The 13,388-nt window shown below is 47.0% G+C and overlaps 1 protein-coding gene across 4 annotated transcripts in view; it reads left to right on the top strand.

Moving 5' to 3' along the window:
- Positions 1-13,258, top strand: part of ABL2 (ABL proto-oncogene 2, non-receptor tyrosine kinase) — a 48,596-nt gene extending 35,338 nt beyond the window's left edge. For all 4 annotated transcript variants that reach the window (XM_065071737.1, XM_065071739.1, XM_065071740.1 and 1 more), the window contains exons 5-11: positions 38-122; positions 1,685-1,862; positions 2,493-2,677; positions 2,990-3,142; positions 4,517-4,606; positions 5,856-6,029; positions 6,683-13,258. In XM_065071737.1, coding sequence (XP_064927809.1) covers positions 38-122; positions 1,685-1,862; positions 2,493-2,677; positions 2,990-3,142; positions 4,517-4,606; positions 5,856-6,029; positions 6,683-8,373 — 2,556 coding nt within the window. In that variant the 3' untranslated portion in view covers positions 8,374-13,258. The remainder of the gene's footprint in view (positions 1-37; positions 123-1,684; positions 1,863-2,492; positions 2,678-2,989; positions 3,143-4,516; positions 4,607-5,855; positions 6,030-6,682) is intronic.
- Positions 13,259-13,388: the final 130 nt, after the last annotated feature.

Here is a 13,388-nt window from a genome sequence, read left to right as displayed (position 1 = left end):
ATGAATTGCCCTTTCTTTTGCCTTTCTGTTTATCTAGGAAGATACCATGGAGGTGGAAGAGTTCTTGAAAGAAGCTGCTGTGATGAAAGAGATCAAGCACCCGAATCTAGTGCAGTTGTTAGGTTAGTGGAATTCCTTACTCTTTCTTTTTTCACTTGAGTTTCTGCCAAAATGAAATCTATCTTGTTTGAAAACAGTGGCAGATTTTCTGTATTTACATAACCTTTTTAATCAGGTCAGGTTATGGGGTAGTATTTTTGACAGCTTATTCCCTTATGTAATATTGGAGCTAACAGACACTAATTTTAAATAAATCATCAAATATAGTCACTTACATTAGTAGACAACTTTGATGTTCTGCTGTGTTCAATCAGATTTACAAAATTATTTTCCATTACTTATTTTTCTGATAGAACAGAACAAAATTATAAGAAAATTCAAAGTGAAAGAAAAAATATATTCAAAGCACAACAAATACCGTTCTCTATACTCCTTAAATCAGAGATGTTTATAGAAAAGCTGCGCTGAATAGAACAAATTGGTCCGAAATTAAGCAGAAGACGGCCAGATCACTGCTGCTATAAGGGACTCTGTTTATCACCAAATAAGTGCGTGAGGTCAAGGCAGTGGAGATGCAGGTCGGATCAAACAGCACATGGATGGAAGAAATCTGCAGGCCTTACAGCGTGGCTGTGCCCCGTTTGTTGAGCTGGCACGTGCGTGGTATGAGGATCGCTATTAAATGGTCTGCATAGCTGTTAATTCTACACGTACAAAGATTCTTATGGAGACACCCTAAACCTTTACTAGTGCTTAGTTGCCTCTAGACTTTTGCTGTTTTCAGGAGCAAAGCTGTCAAGCCAAGCCTAGAATGAAAGGAGAAATGTGAAGAATGTGAAGGCTTTTAATAATGGCAACTATTCTCATTTAAGAAATGGGCACAGATGAAGTGGCTGCCCAACCCTGTCTGGTTACATGAGCAGAAACTAAAATATTTCTCATCATAGAGGCGCATTTTTGCTCTTTCTGATGCACAGTGTAGTTGTGTTTCACTCCTGCATGTGTGTAATGGTATAAAGAGGCATTCAGCAGTGCTGCAGTGGGAGCTGGCAGAGATTTGACATGAGTCTCCTGTTGCCCTCCTCCTCCACTTTGCAGATAATTGCGGTGACTGTAGCGAGTAGTCATCTGCGGAATGTGTGAGAATGCTGCTTTGGGAGCAGGTCCCACCATGCCGATCCCTTCCCCTGCACACATGGGAGTGCTCCACATTACTCTGTAGTGACATGGCAGTCTGGAAATCTTGTCAGTTGACAGGTACCTACGGCCAGTTGGCTGCTCTTTAGCTTTATGAAGGAGGAGAGGGCAAGAAAAGCAAATCGCATGCATTAAAGTTTCATTCTGCAACCCTCCAAAGAACAGATATTCTTTATGTATATTATATAGAAATAGCAACGATAGACATATTTCTCTTTATCCATAAAGTGGATGGACAGATAAACAGACAGGAGCACTGAATTTTAAGTTGGGCTGCATTGATCTGGGTCTTGTAGATGGAAGTCTCCATGTTTTGGAGAAATGCTCCTGGTTACAAAATGCAACAAATGGCTATTAAATCAGGAGTAGTGCTAAGCTAGGGAAGAAAGGGAAGCTTTATTCATATGCTCCCCCTCCTCCCTGCTAGGTGTGTGTACCCTGGAGCCTCCCTTCTACATCGTGACAGAATACATGCCCTACGGGAACCTGCTGGACTATTTACGGGAATGCAACCGGGAGGAAGTGAGTGCTGTGGTGCTACTCTATATGGCCACCCAGATCTCCTCCGCTATGGAGTACCTGGAGAAGAAGAACTTCATTCACAGGTGGGTAAAATCACACTGAGCTGGTACAATCTCAGATTGTAATGATGAACAGGCCACTGGCATGATAGCCCAGGAATTCTTCTTTATGGGGATGTTTCTTCCAGATTTAGGTTTCACACTGGGGTATCCATTGTCTGTTTTGGTTTCAATAGCGTCTTGCAATTCCTTCTGCCCATGACTTTCATAGCAGACTTATAGTCTTGTGCCTAACTGCCTGACAGCTATGGAAGTTGTTGGTGTCCTGTTCCAATGTACTCTCTTTGTGTAGGGCATTGTCAGTCACTATGTTCTATTTTAATCCAGTCAGATAAAGCCATGCCGTAAAGCTGTTACCAGTGTGTGATGAGATGCTGATCTCATCCTATTCTTAGGAAACATAAACTTCTCATCATAACTGCTATCATTACTGGAAATTTAATAGAAAATGAACCCTAATCTTGACTTACTGATTGCTCCTAAAAGTCCACTCAGTGCCTGACACTGTTGGGAGCAAAGCTCACGTGGCTTTTGCTGCATAAAGAGGGTGCTTTTCAATTCAGAAGGGAGGGACAGGCTATGCAACCAGAAAACTATATTCAGAAGCCCAGCTCTTGCTCCAGTAAAGGAGTTTGCTTGTTTTCCTCTATACAGGGACCTGGCAGCGCGGAACTGCTTAGTTGGAGAAAATCATGTGGTGAAGGTGGCCGACTTTGGCTTAAGTCGGCTTATGACTGGAGATACCTACACAGCTCATGCTGGAGCCAAGTTCCCGATCAAATGGACTGCTCCCGAGAGCCTGGCCTATAACACCTTTTCAATCAAATCAGACGTGTGGGGTAAGAAAATTCCACTTCAGTGGTCTGTTCTGTTTTGTTTTGTTTTTCTTTGCCAGCCTAGACAGTAACTTGCTTTCTGGCTTGGGCAGAAACACGTGAGGAGGAGACAGTCACATGCCAGGCCACAGCTTCATGAATCAACAGCATTTTTATCATGTCATGTCTTCATCTAGACTGGCCTGAAATTAGACTGGCCTGAAGTATCTGCAAGAAAGAGATGCTGCCTCAAGCTGCAGTACAGGCCACAATGTCACGAGCAACACAAGAAGAGGGCAGATGTATGACCAGGCATTCTGTTTTTTCTAATTCCAGCCTTTGGGGTGCTGTTGTGGGAAATTGCTACCTATGGGATGTCACCATACCCAGGCATTGACCTCTCTCAGGTGTATGATCTGCTGGAAAAGGGATATCGGATGGAACAACCCGAGGGGTGCCCTCCAAAGGTTTACGAACTGATGAGGGCATGTGAGTATCTTCTTCCAGGCTGGGGGACAAAGCGTGGGAGGGATGAGAGAAATCTGTAGTTAACTTTGAAGTCCTTGCTTCTTATGTGCCACTTTGTTAGCTAATGTGGCCCTGTCACCTGAGATGTACCTGGTTACTGATGCAAAATGAGTCTGGTCTCTAGGGAACAAGAACTGTCATCTCTGAGTACAGCTAGATAGCACTTAGTTGACAAGGTGTTGCACAAAACACATTCTCCAAGCACACCATGAAAAGCTCCCTAGTGCTTCGTAACAGACTGAAAAACCACTAATATAAAAATAAAAGATACAGGAAGAGAGCAACAGCATTTAAGAGCATTGCCGATCTCCTTCCATCCCACAAGAGCAGAGAATATCCTGGGCAAAAGGCTGAAGATCCTAGGAAGCAAACCAGGCCGTGCTGCTGGATAAGGTAAACAGCTCTGAGCAGAGAGACCCTGTCAGTGTGACCAGGGTGGGAAGAGCCTCCTTGATGCTAACTCAGGCATCTCTGTGGCCCTCAAGGGACAACACAGACAAACTGGGGTGTATGAGGCCATTCGGCAGCCTGTCGCCAGCGGTGCCTGATCCCCAGCATGTCAAGAAAAGTCAGAGTGGAACTTCAGTTACGAAACAAAGAAGCTGGGTGACAATGAAGGACATTGCTTCAAAAAAAAAAGCCAAAACAAAACCAACCTTCAGAAAGCTGACAAAAGCAGGAAATTCATATTAATGCCACCTAAAATGAGCAGAATGCCAGTCGCTTTCCAGACACTATTGTGATATGAACTGAAAGTGCTTCCAGAACACATTCCCTTAGTGCAGATTTCTAACTACAGAAATGACATTTTTTTGTCATGATACCCTTCTGTAACTTTCCAAGCTCCATCACAGATCAATGCACTGTCCTCCTCTTTCCCCCACAGAGTGAACACATTCTCCTTTTGGAAGGCTCTGCCTGAATTTCAGTATTAAGAGCATGTGAGCAGAATGTTTGTTGCCTGGAACTCTGCACACACAGTTATCTGTGACTGGGCTAGATGTGTTCAGTCCAAACAGCCAGGGTAGCAAACATGGAATTCTTTGCCCAAGAAATTCAGAGGGAGGAACAGGAAGATGAGAAAAAGCTGTGGAGTTGGCAGAGAATGGGGATTTTTAGAATTGGTTCCTTCCTCTCAAGATCTGTTTGTTAGGATACAGGAGGGTGACTCACTGCTGCTGTGAATTAATATCTGCGAATGACTCTAAAGCCTGTTCAGTAGTAGGATATTGCGCCTGACTACAGTTGAGGAAGCTTAGGTGCTTTCTGTCTCTTTGGACAGATCAAAAAGTTATCTTCAGGCACTGAGACTTCCTCTGCTTTCTCACATTACAGGTTGGAAATGGAACCCGCCAGACCGACCATCCTTTGCTGAGACCCACCAGGCTTTTGAAACCATGTTCCACGACTCGAGCATCTCAGAGGGTGAGAGTCCATGTTGCTTTATTTCTGCAGGTCATCCCTCAAGTGCTGTGTCCTGTGGATGGGCCTTCAAAGCTCATCTGCTGGCAGTGGAGATTGTGATGAAGCTTCATCCCTTTCTTAATTTCTTAACCATAAGTGAGTAAATACATTCTCTTAGTTGCTGCACAAATACTGAATAAATTTTAGAGATACACCAGTGCAGGGGTCAGTATAGTTGCCTTTGAGCCCTAAGATGCCAAAGAGTTAATCTAAAGAATATTGTCCTCTCTGTTAGAGGAAGCCTCTTGTTTCCCAGATTGAAGAGTAAGGAATAGCAAGTGATGCTGAGAGAGAAAGATGTATGGGTATCACAGTCCTTTGCCGATAGCAGCAGTTAAGTCATGAAATATTATTCCCCAGCCTTCATTTTTAAAAGCTGTGCCTTAATCTCTGGATTTTCTACTAGGTACTTCTAGGACCTAATCTGTGCAACTCAGGCCTCAAATGTAATAAACTAATAGGTAAATACTAGTGAGCAGTGTGATATTAGACAGCGGAGAAGCAGAAATGTCTAAGCATCTTTCTGAATTTTTAAATTAAATATTAAGCTGATCCATCCATTTCCCTACTACAGGAAAAACACATCCGATTGAATTCTATCAGGGAGGATCTAGAATAGGCACATGGAGTGACCCCCACAAATGCCAACCTGCGTGTGAACAGGAGGTTGTGGGAGTTTTTCTGGCGTGGTGATTTTTTTTTAAACAACTTACCTTGCGTTGTTGGTGAGACAGAAACATGCAGCCTTCATTTCCCATAGGGAGGTGCGGTATTTTGCTTCCAGCAAAGCAGCTTAGATCCAGATCGAGACAGGACACAGCTTTTGGGGGAACTCAGGAGCATCAACAGGAGGCACCTTAATTAAAAACAGAGGCAAATGCATTCAGTGCTGGCTTTAGCTCTTGAGCAGCCCTTAACCCCAGAGAGAGCTGGGTTCATACCAGACCTCTTGTACACATCCTACCACTGGGGTTTTTTGATGAATTTATGAAGATGTGGATGAGTTTGAAAGCATTACAAAAAACATATTACTTACGCTGATTACCTCTGGATTTGAGGACAAACTAAATCCATAAACTATGCATTTCTCAGTCATGTATCTCTTCTTGCCAGTCTGGATTTGCAGTGAAGACCCAGGTTTTCTTTTCCTCTGCCGGTCTCTGTTCCTAATATTCCTTTTATGATTTTCCTTTTTTTATTCCCCTTGCAGAGGTAGCAGAGGAGCTGGGAAGAACAGCTTCCTCCTCATCCATAGTTCCTTACTTGCCCCGGTTACCCATGCTTCCCTCCAAGACCAGAACGCTGAAGAAACAGGCAGAGAACAAGGAGAACATTGAGGGAACACAAGATCCAGTGGAGCACTCGGCTTCCAGCTCAGCACCAGGTATGGGCACTGGGACAGTGGCAGTGAGGCCACCTGCTCTGGGACAGGCTTGCTGCTGGTGTAAATGGCCAGAGAAACAGAAGAAAACCGGCCAATGTGACGTGGGTAGGTGCTCTCTGCTGCTCTCTTGGCCACCCCGGCAGCCCAATTACTTATGAACAACTAGAAAACAATACAGCTTGTTTAATGTTCTTTCAGTAAATCCCATTGTATTTTTTCTTTTCAATTTAGTTTTGCTGCTTCTTTTAAAAACTATAGCTTCAAAACTAAATTTGACAGTGTAACAAGAGATTTTCTTTTATACTTACTGTATGTGGGAAAGGAGGAGAAACACTACAGGAAGGGAATAAGAAACTGTAAGACAAGAACAACTTCACTTTCACCTGATCTCTCTTCTAAGTAGCCTCCCCAGTACAGATAACAGAGAAGTCATACATTCAGAAGTGGGAAAAAAGTGGAAAAAAAAAAAAAGAACCAAACAAACTCAAAAGCACACCAGCCACGCACAAAAATATAAGTGCTGATTTCTTCTCTCAGTCTCTTTCTGCAGAACCTGGGCAGCTAAATACACCAGGCCCGTAAAGCCCACTGCAGGACAGGGAGGCAGAAGTAGAAATTGATTTTGCAGATTCACACTTGTTTCTTCTGTCCAGGTTTTATCAGAAGCACGCAGCCAAGCAGCGGGTCTCCCGCGCTGCCTCGCAAGCAGAGGGACAAGTCCCCCAGCAGCCTGTTGGAAGATGCCAAAGAGACCACTTTCACCAGGGACAGGAAAGGCGGCTTCTTCAGCTCCTTTATGAAGAAGAGGAATGCTCCCACGCCTCCCAAGCGCAGCAGTTCCTTCCGGGAAATGGAGAATCAGCCCCATAAGAAATACGAGCTGACGGGTAACTTTTCATCTGTTGCTTCCTTGCAGCACGTGGACGGGTTCTCTTTTGCTTCCGCGCAGCAGGACGCAAGCCTGGCACCACCCAAGTGCTACGGTGGGGGCTTTGTGCAGAGGACCTTCTACAATGATGACAGCACTGGTACCAGCAGCGGTGGGGGCGTAAACACCGGTGGTGGGTGGTCGGGCATCACTGGCTTCTTTACACCACGCTTGATTAAAAAGACACTGGGTTTACGAGCAGGAAAACCCACTGGCAGTGAAGAAGCTTCAAAGCCTTTTCCAAGGTCAAACTCTACATCTTCCATGTCCTCAGGGCTCCCAGAGCAGGATAGGATGGCAATGACCCTACCCAGAAATTCCCAGAGGTCAAAAATCCAGCTGGAACGGACAGTGTCCACCTCTTCTCAGCCCGATGAGAGCACGGGGAGGGCCAGTGACCTGCTTCCCAAAAGGTTTGAAGAAGGCCCTGCTTTGACCAGAGAGAGACCAAAAGCAAAACTCTTGCCGCGGGGTGCCACAGCGCTCCCCTTCCGAACCCCCTCCGGATCGGAAGAGAAGGAGAGCCCAGGGCTCGCAGCAGCTCCTAAGGGCAAAGAAAAAAACAGTGGCCCACGGCAAGGGGCCCTTGAGGATGGCGAGAGACCGGGGTGGTCATCTCCAGGAAAGGCTGCAGCAATACTTCCAACCACTCATAACCACAAAGTGCCAGTCCTAATCTCACCCACTCTAAAACACACTCCAGCAGACGTGCAGCTCATTGGCACAGACTCTCAGGGTAACAAATTTAAGCTCTTATCTGAGCATCAGGTCACTTCTTCTGGCGACAGGGACCGGCCCAGACGGGTAAAACCAAAGTGTGCTCCACCTCCACCACCAGTGATGAGGCTCCTACAACAGCCAGCTGCCTGCTCAGATGCAGCAGAAGAGCTGAGCAACGCGGCGGGAGCGCAGCACGCACTGGAGTCGAGCGATGGGAGTAAGAAGGCAGCAGCAGCACCTGTTGGTGGAAAATCTGGGAGGCCCGTGATGCCTCCGCCTCAAGTGCCTCTGTCATCGTCTTCCACCTCCCCAGTGAAAATGGCCAACGGCACGGCTGGTGCAAAAGTAGCACTAAGAAAGACCAAACAGGCAGCCGAGAAAATCTCCGCAGACAAAATCAGCAAGGAAGCGCTGCTGGAGTGCGCAGATCTTCTCTCAAGTGCCATTGCCGAGCCAACACCAAACAGCCAGCTGGTGGACACGGGGCACCAGCTCCTGGATTACTGCTCAGGCTACGTGGACTGCATCCCGCATACACGCAACAAATTTGCCTTCCGGGAAGCTGTGAGCAAACTGGAACTCAGCCTGCAGGAACTGCAGGTGTCCTCAACAGCTGCTGGGGTCCCTGGGGCAAACCCCGTCCTTAATAACTTATTGTCATGCGTCCAAGAAATCAGCGATGTGGTGCAAAGGTAGCTACTGTCAATCTGGGTAAGAGAAATACAGGCGGGGAGGGGGGGACTTTCTTTCTGTACTGATGCTTTCAAAAGGAAAGACTGATACTTGAGTATGTGAAGTACCTCAGATCACTGAGTTCTCCTCACGTTTACAGGTTCATCTCAAAAAAAAAAAAAAGAAAAGGGGGATGGAAGGGGTAGATTAAAGCTGTAAAGGGGCAGAACATCAAGTATCTGTCCCTACCTTGCCACTCTGATCTGCTCAGTGTGGTGAGGGAAGTCTTTGCTCTTCCCTCGGAGAGGCAGGAGAATCGATGGCAGGTTCTTGCTCTGGGAAGGACAGTTTGATGTGTGATGGCTGGAGTACTGGAGTGGCTGCAGGCTGTGCGGCTGTACAGATCCTCCCCGCCTGCACAAACACACACTTTGCCCTCCCAACGAGGGGCAGGAAAGGCCCTGGGGCTGCCATGGTACCAACCACCGAGCAGCCGGAGCTGGAGCAGCTCTGCAGGGGGAGGTTGCGTGCGGCTGGGGGAAAGGTCTAATGCACTGACAGTGTTCAGAGCTGCTGGAGGTGGATGCACTAGCCTGGATGATGGCTTACTTCCACAGCGCTGCTGCTGCTGTAATGAGAACTGCAAAATTAAGTTAATATATGAAACTCTCCCTTTTCCCTCCTGTCCACCTTATGTTCTCATCTTCGTCGTATCAGAAGCGTCAGGGATGCTGGGCAGACTTACCACTGGAATACCCCCTCCCCACCACACAGCCTCTGCTCAGCTCTTACCTATTTCTAGTGGTCTAGCACGGGTGCTGCTTGTTGGTCTTTTGTGAGTAGTTTGGGGCTCTTGCACAACTTGCCAGTGTTGTTATTGAGGGTGGGTGGGTTTGGTTTGTTTTTTTTTTTTTCTTTAAGCTCTAGTTTGTTTTTTACCTTGTTACCAGGTTGACTCCCCAGTTCAGTTCCATCATCTTGAGGACCCATGGTAGGTCAGGCGGAGCCTCTGCCGCTCCTGGCTGCTCTCCACATTCCTTTAGCAGGCGGAGAGCCGCCCGCCCACCGCGCACCCTCGCTGCTGCGGGGTTCCCTGGGCCCGTCCCTACTCCTGATGTAACACAAACACTTCACGCTGACAGTGTCCTGGGGTTTGTTCTAGTGCTTACCCGTCTCACAGGCTTTCCACCTGCATGTGAAGGTGACTATGTATGTCAGCACATGGGGAAATCACAGCCATCTTTTTTTAATTTATTGCTGCAGTTTAAAGGCTAGATCAGAATCTCGCGTTAAGGCTCTACCCAGTGAGCTCCCACAAGGTTATGGTCGCTGATGTTTGCTGCCTACTGACAATCCCAGGGTGAAAGCTGTCATATGCTTGAAGTTGTCTTCCTTGGTCCTAGTGCTCTTTGTAGCTGTCGTGAACTCAAAAATCTGATTTTCTGTGTATACGCACAGCTCCCCGAGATGTACATGGACTGGCGAGTAGGAAGAGCTCAACTCACTGTTGGTTTGAGAGAGGAAGAAAACAGGCCTGATACCTGGTTCCAAATACACATTACCCTGCATGCTGCTGCTCACTTCACACTGTTGGTGATGACAGAGGATCTGGCTTGCTTTGCACCTTAAATCTCTTATTTTTGGCTAAAATGCTTTTTTTTAAAAAACGTTTTTAAAGTGTGACTGTGCTGCTTTTAGTTTGAGCATTTAGAATTGAGCTGGGGCACAGGCGTGAATGTAGATGGGCACTTATGTTTCTCTAGACACATCACCCTGTTGATGCTTGAACTCAGCTGGGCTGTCTCACTGAGCGTCCCTGTTTTTCCCATGGAGCACAGTGAGACAGTGGCCTGAAAAATCTTTAGAAATGGGCTGGTGTCTGAGAATCCTCTTTTTATTACTGGTCTGTGGTAAACAGAGTTGTGTCACAATGCATGAATGAGCACCAGTGGAGCAGCACGCAAAGCAAAACGGACCACGTGAACTTCACTGTCCCAAGTAAGTGAGATGGTGAGAAAAAGAAAACAAAAAGCAATCCCTCCGGCCCAACTGACAGGCATTAAAGTGAATTAATTATTCCTACAAGTCAGGTTTTTTCCCAGTGAGCTGGTGCCTAAGTGGAGACAAAGGAAAGTGCAGCGTGGGTTACTCATCCTGACTTAGCAGCACCAGGCTGGCCCAACAAAGCCAGCTGTCTGGTTCTGCAGGAGGATTTTGAGCTTGCCTGGGGTCCGCAGGGGAGGCCGAGTGACAAACGCTTATCTTGTAGACTTTACTGAGGGCTTTTGTGGTTTACCTTATCTCTTCCAGTCATCTTTATGGAAGGTGTGCATCCCACACACCGGACTAACTGCCTTTGGAGATAGGACCTGCAAAGGGGAAGAGGCTCGTGGTGTTGCTTCACGTGGCTTTTTAAACAATCGGGAGCATGGGAGCTTTCCTTGGGGCAGAAAGACAGACAATCGTGTAGTTTCATCATTTTACTACTAAGCTTAGGACAAACAAGACTGAAACTGAAGTGATTCTCAGGGGAAGGGTATTTTAACCAGAAAATTACAAGGATCTTTGTCCAGTTCTGATGAGTATTTTGAAAAAAAGCCTTTTTGTTTTTTTCCGAATGCCTGTCTTCCAGAAAAGCTGCAGGAGAAGTGATAGAACAGCAACCAATCCCTGGACTTTCTAACTGCTCAAACTCCCCTCTTTCAGCCCTTTCTGAAGAAACCAACCATGCCCCAAGGAAGAACTAACTGCCCCCCCTGCTGCTCATCCCCAATTCCTTGCAGATGCTGCGTGGTTTCTCCCTGTTCCTGACAGGGGTGGGCAGTGGGACAGCAGTGACAGAGGCTGAGGTGCAAAGGGACCTTTGGAGGTTGTCTGGTCCAGCAGCTGCCCAGGACCATGTCCAGACAGCTGCTGAATATCCCCAGGGATGGAGACTCCACAACTGCTGTGAGCAACACAGAAACCCCTTCAGGTCTGATCCCTCCGGGGGAGGGAAAACACACAACAGAGGAGTTTGGGATTTGTCTGTCATCACTCCTATGGAGAGCATTTTCTCTGCTCTTACCTATTGTCTGACATCAGGTAGGTAGATAGTGGCAGAGGTAGAGCTCATTTAACGCTAGGGGTATTTTTTTGTCCTAAATAGGAGGCTGCAGGATTGCTTCTGCTTCCAACCTTCCCAAACTGGAATTTTCCCCTGCTCTCTGGTGGGAGAGCAAAAGGAGGGGACCTGGGAAAGTTGGTCCTGCTCTAACTCACCCGTCAGTTCTTCCTTCCACAGTTACTCTCCTAAAATTATTACTGTTCCTTCTCCCTTTTGCTAGGTTTGGCTTTCTGTTCAGCCTTAAAGGTCTCTACTTTAGCAGCTTCCCTGCTTTCCACCTTGCACAGTATCTTCAGAGTAACCCGAGGATGCTGGAGCCCCATTATTTGTGAAGCGCAGCACCTCTTGCTCCGGGGTTTAGGGTAGGGACAAAGTGTAAACTCCTGATGTGTTTCCTCACCCCTGTCTGAAGCCTCATGGGGTGCGGATGCAATTCCAGCCAGGCTCTCTCACATGCACTATAGAATGGGCTGGAATTTAAAGCAGTTGTCTCTGCAACAGGGGACGGCATCACAGAGGGCCTGGTAACGCCAAGCACAAAGCACACGCTCGCATGTGTGAGCCGACATGGGGCACTTTCTCTTCCTGGCTACTGTGGGGAATTAGCCGACTCACAGGTGCAATTCTCTCTTCCTGCGCTGTACGCCCTTTTTAACCCCAAAGGGGTACACTCAGCTGTCTGGCTGGCAGCACTTCCATTTTATCCTATTTTTCATTAGTGTGGACAGGGGTGAAGCTGAATTAAGAGTCTGGGTCTTGGGACTACATCAAATTTAGCTGCTGGGAAAGCGGAATTGAACGGAGCAGCGTTGCTGACGCAGAATGCAATGGGGAAAGCGGGGCGGGAAGCTGTCTGTTCCCGTCCTCCTGACACAGAACATTTCTGCTGAGCACCACTTGTGTCAGTGAGACACAGTCAGTGTCGGCACGCCATCAGGTGTGCTGGTGCAGGAGTTCCACGGCACACGGCAGCAGGAACCAAACCCCACTGCGTGGGGCAGCAGCTGCGCCAAAACTGCTGCGTTAACAGAGCAGCCCCTCCCTGAAGGGCAGCGGGTGCGAGCAAGCAGGATGGGTCACGCCGTGCAGTCACCGAGCAAAGAAATCCCAACCCCAGTGTCTGCACCGCTTACCTGAGGCAGCTTCCCCAGCAGCTGAGGTGCTCGGCCTTGTGCTTGTGGCTGCTCTTGGGCATCATCAGCCACTGTGAGGAGCACTAATGAATCCAGAAGATTTGCAAATATATCAGGCTATTGTCTTTTTAAAAACACTCAACCCAGCCCCGCTGCTCCTCCGTAGCCAGCAGGAAAACCAAGGGGTAGCGACTACAGCACGCTCGGAAACCTCCCAGTTCAGAATGGGGTTGTGCTCCAGTTGCCTGTAGTGTAGAACAAACCTTCAGCCTGTTCCCTGGCGGTAGGAAATACGAGGTTATAGGACACCTGACTTACAATACCTACACGGTAAGAAATGTCTGTACCAAAGGAGGTCGTTATGTGTCGGCACGCCGTTTGTATCAGTAGTGAACTCATTGAGGGCAGGAACGGATTAAAACGAAACACGTTAATCACCAATCACTCTACCAGTGTTGTCAACTGTTTTTTGTTTTTAATTGTTATTGTAATATATTTTGGTTGTTTTTCTAATTTAATTCTCTCACTATCGTCTGACTGTGAACTGCGAACAGTGTTAAACTTGATGTAAATAAGGCTCTTTGAAGGGCCTCTTTGCCTGTCGTTCCACAAAGTTTTGCCAATTTGCATTTTGTTTTAAATAAAGGTTGCAATATTTTATTGGCAAAAACCGCTTGAGTAAAGGCTGCTTTTTGTTCTTAAGGAATATTTGAAGCTGCTCAGTACTAACCTGAGCTTTGTTATTTTGAGTAGAAAGGACAAGATGATTATAAACCCGTTAAAAATTGAGAAATAATTTA

This window comes from Columba livia, chromosome 8 (assembly GCF_036013475.1).
Source record: "Columba livia isolate bColLiv1 breed racing homer chromosome 8, bColLiv1.pat.W.v2, whole genome shotgun sequence".
NCBI classification, from domain to species: Eukaryota; Metazoa; Chordata; class Aves; order Columbiformes; family Columbidae; genus Columba; species Columba livia.
Note: the sequence above shows the minus strand (reverse complement) of the source record. Positions and strands in the feature narration are given on the sequence as shown.